This window comes from Elephantulus edwardii, unplaced genomic scaffold, assembly GCF_000299155.1.
Source record: "Elephantulus edwardii isolate Elephantulus edwardi_28Jun2011 unplaced genomic scaffold, EleEdw1.0 scaffold00161, whole genome shotgun sequence".
Taxonomy (NCBI): domain Eukaryota; kingdom Metazoa; phylum Chordata; class Mammalia; order Macroscelidea; family Macroscelididae; genus Elephantulus; species Elephantulus edwardii.
Genome location: NW_006399911.1, coordinates 2,906,476 through 2,915,552, shown reverse-complemented (window position 1 = coordinate 2,915,552; position 9,077 = coordinate 2,906,476). Strand labels below are relative to the sequence as shown.

The 9,077-nt window shown below is 43.9% G+C and overlaps 1 protein-coding gene and 1 pseudogene across 1 annotated transcript in view; both read left to right on the top strand.

Annotated features, from left to right (window-relative positions):
• TMEM176A (transmembrane protein 176A) overlaps positions 1-4,662 on the top strand; it is a 25,478-nt gene extending 20,816 nt beyond the window's left edge. Inside the window, exons 4-7 of the mRNA XM_006895194.1 lie at positions 2,428-2,484; positions 3,511-3,729; positions 4,150-4,278; positions 4,609-4,662. Of these exons, the coding sequence (XP_006895256.1) occupies positions 2,428-2,484; positions 3,511-3,729; positions 4,150-4,278; positions 4,609-4,662 (459 nt within the window). The remainder of the gene's footprint in view (positions 1-2,427; positions 2,485-3,510; positions 3,730-4,149; positions 4,279-4,608) is intronic.
• Positions 4,663-6,866: 2,204 nt separating this feature from the next.
• Positions 6,867-7,154, top strand: LOC102856652 (annotated as a pseudogene).
• Positions 7,155-9,077: the final 1,923 nt, after the last annotated feature.

Here is a 9,077-nt window from a genome sequence, read left to right as displayed (position 1 = left end):
ATTGCTTGCTATGCATTTGAGAGCTGGACTATGAGTAAGGATAACAGAAGAAGGGTCAATGCCTTTGAGTTGTGGTGTGAAGAAGAGTACTGAACATACCATGGACTTCCAGGAGAACAAATAGCTCTGTCCCAGAGAGGGTGAGGCAAGAATTAGGAGGCAAGGATTTTGACGTTCCATCTCACATACTTCGGGTATGTTATCAGTAGGGACCAGTCGTTGGAGAAGGACATCACACTTGGAGTAGTAGAGGATCAGTACAGAAGAGGAAGACCCTGGATGAGATGGGTTGACACAGTGACTGTGGCAATGGTGTCATGTGTGTCAGAGACAGTGAGGTTGGCTCAGGATAGGGCAAGGCTGAAAGACATTGTTCATAAAGTTGCTATGAATTGTAGTTGATTCAATTGCACATAACAGCAAGGGAGTTCTATGGCATTTAACAACAACAAGAGAGCTCTTGTGGACTAGTGCTAAGAAGCTGTGCTGCAATCCCAAAGGCACACAGTTTGAATCCACCAGCTGCTCCACAAAGGAAGGAGGGACACTAGTCTCCCTTGCAATTTATTGCCTCTGTAAAGCCACTGTAGGGTCAGCAATGAGCTGATGCTGACTAGACAACAACAACAATAATAGAAAAGCTTTCAGAATATGTGCAGCCAGAGTGCTCCTTAGAAGGCAAGGGTGGTGAAAGTTTATCTCACACATTTTAGGTGTGTAGTTAACACAAGCCAGCCCTTGGAAAAAGACATTGTGCTTCAAAAAGTCAAGGGTGAGCAAAGGAGGGGATAACCCTCAAAAAGAGGGATCAACACAGTGATTATATCAATGGACTCAAGTATATGAGATAATAAGAATGGCACACAATAGAGTAAGGTTCAGATCTGTTATTCAAAGAATCACTATGAGTAGACTCCACAGCTCAGCACTTAACAGCAAGAAAGTTCTTGTGGAATAATCTATAGAGAATTCCACTGCCAACTCAAATGTGGCAAATCTCTCTGGCTGTTCAAATCCACCAGCATCTCCACCATTGGAGCTCCCATATATAATTTACAGTATCAGAAAATACAATGAGTGGTCAGCAATGATTTGGTACTAACTCAACAGCTATGAGAGAGTGAACGCTTGGAAGGAGTTACAAAGACAATGGCCAGAAAAGTCCCATTAATTAATCCCCTGCACTGTAATTATTATCTTCTTCATTGCCACCAGCACTGTGTCATGAAATGTTAGAGATCAAAAAGAGAGCATTAGAAATGAAAAGAGAGGATGCTAGCAGTCAAAAAGAATTAATATCCAATTCTCTTCTTTACAGAAGAAATACAGCTAAAGAGAGTGAAGCCACATGCCCAGTGGTCAGCCAGCCTCTGATCTCCAGCCACTGCTTTCCCAACACATTGCAGCCTCTTTCCACCACCCACACACAACCACCTTCTTATCATCTCATTTTCCTGAGAGATTCTATTGCCCCAGTGCAGTCTTCAGGACCATCCCTCCAAATCTTCCTCCCTATTTTACAGGGAATTTTTACTGCTAAATTTTCTCAGACCTTGCTCAGAAGGGAAGGAACATCAGACAGAGGGTTGGACTCCAAAGTGAAGGGAGAAGATGAGGCAAAGGGTCTCATTTGGTGCCAAGGTGTTCTGGCCTTTTCTTCCAGTTCTGAAGATTTCATTACAAGGGTCAAGGAGCAACTCAGACAAGTGAGTGCTGAGTAGCCCTTGGAGGTAGAGAGACGTAGTCTCTGGGGACCTGAATTCTGAGCCCAGAAGCTTGCAGAGAAGCAGCACAGGCTGGAGAGCATACACTGCACAAGAAAGTGCCATCCCTCCAGGCCACCTCCCAGTGCCTGCTCACATCCTCCTCCCAGTGAGTGTGCCAGGGATGCCACTTACCAACATCAACTAATGTCAGCTGCTAGACATGTATTCATTCTGCAATAGGAGCTTGGTGCATTGGTCATGGAGCACTGAGGGACCTTTAAATACACCAGTACTTTACAATAGCAAAACACACAATTAAGGAGAGGGTACTCATCCATCCAGGGACAATATACCTCCAGAAAGTTTCATCCAGCTGTGCTGAGAGCTTCTTCAGGTCCCGTGACACATGCCTCCTCACAGACACAGGGGGTTTTCTTCTACCCACAAGACCTCAGGCCTTGAAATTTCTGAATGTTCAGCCCCTGGAGCTGCTTTAAAGATGGTGATGAAGACCTCAAGCTGGTCCTGATTGCAAGCACTTTACACGTTGCTGTAGCAGTGTCCTGCAGCCTCAGGTCATCCCTGCCCTAAACCCTCAACCTTGTGGCAGCAGCCTGCTGGGCAAGGACCTGATGAGTGCCCAGGTGAACAAAGAGAAGGGGATGATGAGGGAAGCTGCCCTTCCTGCATTCATCCTTTTCCTGCTTTCATTTCTCCCCAGTCTGTCCTGGCTGGAGCTACTGCCTTCCTTAAAGAGAAGCGTGGTGGTCGCTGTTGGGTAAGTTGGATCACCCCAAGCTTCCTTCCCCATCATGCCTGTTCCACTTGGCCCAGTCACAGCCTCCCCAAGAGGGCCTATTAACTTATTACAGTGTTTTCTTTTTTCTTTTAAATGAAGTTTTATTATAGTTGTGATTTTAATGAAAATTTACAGAGACATTGGATTTTCATTCATTGTTGCTCATTTTGCCTCCTTCCTCTCCCTTCCCCTCCCCCCAGTTCACTATTTTTTTCATATTCATTCATTGTTGTACAATAACCTACCTCTCCCCTGCTCCACCCCAGTCCTCTTTGCAATAACATATATCTTATTCTGGGCTGTTGGCATATGTATAATGCCTAATCATATATTCATTTTAGACAAATCTTTTTTTTTAATCCATTCCAATGCAATTGTCATTATCTATCCACTCTTATCCTATTCTCCTCCCAACCCCTCATGTCAGACCTGCGTTATAATAGTGGCACCATGTAGTATTTGCTCCTTTTTGACTGAGATATTTCACTCAGCATAATGTCCTCCAGGGTCACCCATGCTGTGTAATGTTTTACAAGTTCAAAATCCCTAGTTATCTGAGAGAGGCAAATCAAAACAACTAGGAGATATCATCTCACTCCACTAACAAAAGCAAAGTCCAACCTAATAGCAAACAATAAATTCTGGCGAGGTTGTAGAGAGATTTGAACCCTTATTCACTGTTGGTGGAAATGTAAAATTGTACAACCACTATGGAAGGCAGTTTGGTGCTTTCTCAAAAAGTTGAAAATAGTAATACCATTTGACCCAGCAATTCCCCTTTTGGAAATATACCCCAAAGAAAACAGATCTACCACCTAAGTAGATATATGTACACCCATACTTATTGCTGTGTTATTCACAATAGCAAAGAGATGGAAGCAAGCCAAGTGCCCATCAACAAATGAATAGATAGAAAAATTATGGTATATTCACACAATGAAATAGTATGCAGCAATGAAAAACAATGAATTTATTACTACATTGTTTTCTGTCTTTACTCCACAGCGCTTCCTGAGGACCCTGCTTGCCCTGACAGCTTTCTCCACAGCTGTTGCTGCCATTAAAATTGGAGCTGATTATCTCTACTGGGTCCCCTTCAATGATGGAGACTACATCTGTAGTGATCCTTCAAGACAGAGATGGCCCACTCCTCCCCCCAGCACAATGAGTCCAGAAGAAGACAGAAGATTGCACCTGTGCCTTGCCTACATGGACATGCTGGTGGTGAGTGGGCTGCAGAAGTAGCTACCAGCAGACAGAGACCTCTCCAGCAACAGTGTATGCCATCCACTTGACACCAACTAGGTCATTGGGACCAGAGATGCAGCATGAGCAAGAACACTTCTGGTGGTTAGGCCCCTACAGACTAGTAAAAAACATAGTAAGGAAAGAATGCCGTCGATATTCAAAGCACTGGGAAAGAGAAGTGAGAGTATGAAGTTTGGGCTCCCCACTCAATCTTTGCAAATTCTAGAAGCTGTCAAGGAGTCACTCACAGCCAGCACAAGACTGACAGTTGAGAACTAGAGGCCCAATGGTGTGGTACAAAAGGGTGGAGCATACCTATGTCAGTGATGAATAAGAAAGAACACAGCAGGAATGACAGTCCACATTCTGCATATGGCTGTGGTCTTCTATCCCCAGGCCCTGTTCAGAGGCCTCCAGTTCACACTGCTGGGTATCTGGGTCCTGTTGCTGGTGGCATCGTTAGCTCCCTTGGCTCCCCTGGTCTGCATGTGCTTGTGCTGCTGGAGAAGACTCCTAGCTGAGGAGGTAAGTCCTAAAAGTGTGTCTCTATGTGTCTGGGTAACACAATAGCTTCAGAGGCTCAAGAAACAAGAAGTGAAGGTTTGAGGAGTAAAGAGTCTGTCCTAATGAATCACATGTGATACTGTGCTGGTCAAGCAGTACCCAAACCTAGAGCTACAGTATTTCCCACTAGGTGACCCTCAAAATGTCCTGCTAGGCTTTCAAGACACCCTTCATCAAGTGTAATGAGGCTGATGTTGGACTCATGCTGGCTCTAGAGCCACGCCAGTCTGGCTGTGAGGAAGTACCCTTTCCTGCTTGGCGGTTATCTTATCCTCTCTCCTTTTCTTTTAGGAAAAGAATCAGAAGGAACAGTTGGAGGTGGAATGCAGCCCTATTTCTGCTTGAGCACTAATACTTGCATCAGATGTAATCTTCCCCAACCACCCTGGTCCTGACCCATTTCTTACATTCACCATCCTACTGGCTTTGTGTATCCTCTTGAACAGTAATTGCATAATAAATTCTTTCATGGTATTTCTCCAAGCTTTGTAATTCCAGGGATTTGTTTTTTCCTAGGGGAAGAAATGGTAAGTAGTATTTCTCTAGTGTCAGAGTTGACTCGCAGCTGACCTCCATCAGGTTGTTAATGGCAGTAACCACACAGGAAGAGATTTCCCACCTATCTCATCCGAAAGAAGCAGGAAAACCTGAATGGGAACCCGACCCATTCCCATAATCACAGGCTGTCCTCCTCTCCCTCTGCTTAACAAGCATAATTTACACCAATACCTCTTTCTATTCCCTTGTTCCTGGCCGCTTTCTACTCCACTGTGCCTGGACCATGTCCACTCCCCCTTACCTGGTGACCAGAATTGTCCCATAACCTGTAAAACATCTGTCTTTTGTGGAAAGTTCCTGCCTAGTGTATCCCACACCCCAGTCCTTCTCCACTCTGCACCAACTTCCCCTTTATAAGTTACTTGCTTCGACCACCCCAGCATAATTGCATGTTTGTGCTAATGGGGGTCAGCCAATAAATTTCTTGTACTTTGAATTAAGTGGTCTTGAGTTTATCATCTGGTGCTGAAACCTGGGAACATGGACCATTTTAGCTGACAGAGCTCCCTCAGCCTTACTCCCTCAAAAGGAGTAGGCAGCGGCAGCTCACGTGGGCTAACTCTTAATCTCTGGCTTTGAGACATTTCAATCCTAGTGTCAACAGCATGTTCCATTCCTGGACCATCTGAGACCCTCAGTTAGTTACAAAAGGCCTCTCCATCTCCTCAGGAAACACCAACCCATGATTTCCTGCCTCCCATTGCCCTACTCCCAGACCCTGATCCTGGTATTGGAGCCACAAAAGTCAACCTCTCACCCTCAGAAGACATCTACCCAAGCCACCCACAACTTCCCCTCCCTGAACCTTCTCCTATGTCCAGCAAGACAACAGCCCAGAGTCTGCTTCCTTTGGCCTCTTCCCTCTTCACAAAGATGCAGGCACAAATAGAGTTTTTTGAATTTATGCTTCATTTTCACTCAGCAATCTATCACAGATAGAAAACTGCCAAGGTTCATTTTTTACCAACCTCACCCAGTTCATAAGAGTTTAGGTATTTAGTTCAGTCATATGAACTGGCATGATATTCACACTATTCTTACAACCTGCCTAATTTCTGAAGAGAGAGAGGGTATGGAACACTAAAGGGCAGAGAGCTGATGAAAATCACACCACTGATCAGATCCTACCGCTTGGCACAGTCCCTACAGTCTATCCCAAACATCCCAACTAGAGTAAGCACACCTATTTTATTGAATAGGGAGCTCTGGTGGCCAAGTGATAAGAAACTACACTGTAATCCTGAAAACATATAGTTCAAAACCACCCATGCAATTTACTGCCTCTGAAAACCCACTGGAGGGTCAGTTATAAGTCAGTTCCAACTCAATGGCACACAGAAACAATAACGTTTTCTTGAACACATTTTGAGAGGTCTGGTCCAGTCATCCCTCAAAGTAGTTAACATCAATAAATTCAGAGAGGTCTACCAAGAACCTCAAGAAAGTCTAGCCCAGTCCAAATCCAGGCCAACAGAAGACTAACCCTCATAGCTCACACTAGATTAAACCTCAGAAAAAAGCAAACTTATTTTAAATACAGCCATCAGCTCTCAAGCAGCCCTTGGCATACAGGCAAAACTAAAGAAATTAGATGATGAGCCTTAACTTCCCACTGAAATGCTAATGAATGTCACTTTCAAGGTTTTTCAAAGCCAAAGAAGCTGCAAAAGAGGTTGCTTGGAAACAGAAAAAAAAGGAGAGGGGCATAAATATGATCGCGCAAAGACCCAAATGATGACTATGGCTATTAATTATGCCAATAAAATGGCTAGAGATCATGTAAAGTCCCCAAAGCCTTCCAGAGGTTTCCCTCCTGGCCTGTGTTTTCAGGGTGTCAAGACTGGACACAGGACAAAAGAGTGTCCCGCTCTCCCTCCTCCACCACTGACACCACCTTCTTCTGCCGCTCCTGGAGCTGCTTGTGTGCTCATTCGGTGTGGACCTGGTACCTCTTTGGTGAAGCTGCTGCTCAGGAGACTCCAGCGCTAGCCATGGCCAACGAGAAACCCAAGGAAGGAGTCAAGACTGAGAACAACGATCATATTAATTTGAAGGTGACGGGACAGGATGGTTCTGTGGTGCAGTTTAAGATTAAGAGGCATACACCACTTAGTAAACTAATGAAAGCTTATTGTGAATGACAGGGTTTGTCAATGAGGCAGATCAGATTCCGATTTGACGGACAGCCAGTCAAAGAATCAAGTACACCTGCACAGCTGAAAATGGAGGATGAAGATACAGTTGATGTGTTCCAGCAGCAGACAGAAGGTGTCTTCTAAAATAAACACAGAGGAGCCTGCGGTTTTACTCCAGAATGCTGTTCCTGCAGACCAAGAATACATTCTCAATTAGAAAACCACAATTGGGTTCCAGCACATGCTGACCACTACAGCATAGTTTTCTCTCTTCTTTCATTTCCCCTACCCTATCCTTTTATTGTACATAAAGTAACTGGTGCACGTGCACATGCATATTGCAGGTTTGTTTTGTTTGGTTTTTTATATAAACTAAACGGCCAATGGTATGTTTTGATAAACATCTAGTGGAGATGGGATGGGGAAAAATACTGGTTCTGTGAAAATACCCCATTTCTCCCTAAGTGGCATGGTCATTAAGCTCTTCTCTTTATATTCCAATAAGTTATTTTGTTCTCACTGTTTAATAAAAAATCCTTATATACCTTGTTTGATTGGAGGTTTTTAATGTTTTTCACTTATCATTGTAAAACCAAGAACAATTTTATAACTTTTTGTACATAGCTGGTACATATAGGGCAATCTGTCTTTAAGCAGGGGTAAATTACTCTAAACGAAATGAATCCTAGATAGTTTAGCCTTCAAGTCAAACGTCTTGTTGTTTAAATAAACTTCTTGTTTAAAATGGAGGGGGAAAGTGTCCCAACCTTTTTCTACAGTCAAACCCTTCCACAAATGTAGAATAGACACTGAGCTATGAACTACTCATGAATCCATGAGGACCCACGATCATCCTCCCAAGACCAGCCCACCCTCCTTGGCAGTGATTAAAGACCAAGGCTGCCCATGTTCAGGGCTCCATTGGCTATTAGATACAGCAACAATAGTAACTCTATTGAAAAAGGTAAGTCAGTTTCATTCCTCCTTGACAAAGAGGCCTCTTGCTCAACCTTTTGACAGTGCCCTGGCCCTTTTCTACCACCCCAAGTCTTAGCTGTGAGCGTGAACAGTTGTCCAGCCAACCTACACGGAAACCTTCTAGTAACATATCTTTTCAATAATGCATCTTTTCCACACTCTTTAATAATGCCGATTTGCTTAACTCCAATCCTAGGCAGAGATATTTAGCCTAAATTTAACACTACCATCTCATTTTCTTTGTCCTTCTAGCTTGCCTCATCCCTTGTCCTCCTCTTTCTCCTCATCCTCTAGATAATAGGGTGATCTCAGCCATTCACCATTGCCCAAACGGATCCTTGTTCCACTATCACAGCTGAAATAGATTCTCAAGTTTCCCTTATGGTCTAGGACACAAGCATACAGTCAGTTGCCCATATTATTCCCTGTTTGTATACAACTACAAAAAAGACTCTACCATATAGCCTAAAAATTTTCAATATCGTCTATCCCTTGCTTCCCTGCATGGCCTATGGCCCATTATAAACTCACTGCTCTCTAAAGGACAGCTCTGATGACCTAGGTACACTACAGTCCCCACAGCACATGATTTGGATGCACCAGCTCCTCTGTGGAAGAAGGATGGGCATCCTCCTCCTGTACAATTTGCCCACTGGAGGATCAATTGTGTGTAGGTTTCAACTTGATGACAAATAACAAAAACTCTCTAAAGGTCTTTTCAGATCCACTAACTCTCCCTATAATACAGCAATCCCAGCCGTCAGGAAGGAGAATGGAAGCTATCACCAAGTCCAGGACCTCCAAGCCATAAGTCAAGTCATGATATCACTCATTCCAATAGTTCTCAATCCATACACACTCCTTTACACCATCTCCCCCCCACCCCCACTACTATCTCATTTTACGCACTCCCAGACCTGAAGAGATCTATATTTGTTTCCATTCCAAAGAAAAGTGACCCAACTGAGTGTGGAAACTACAGAACAATATCATTGATTTCACGTGCAAGCAAGATTCTACTGAAGATTATCCAAAAATGACTGGAACAGCACATCAGCAGAGAACTGCCAGAAGTCTGCTGGGTTTAGA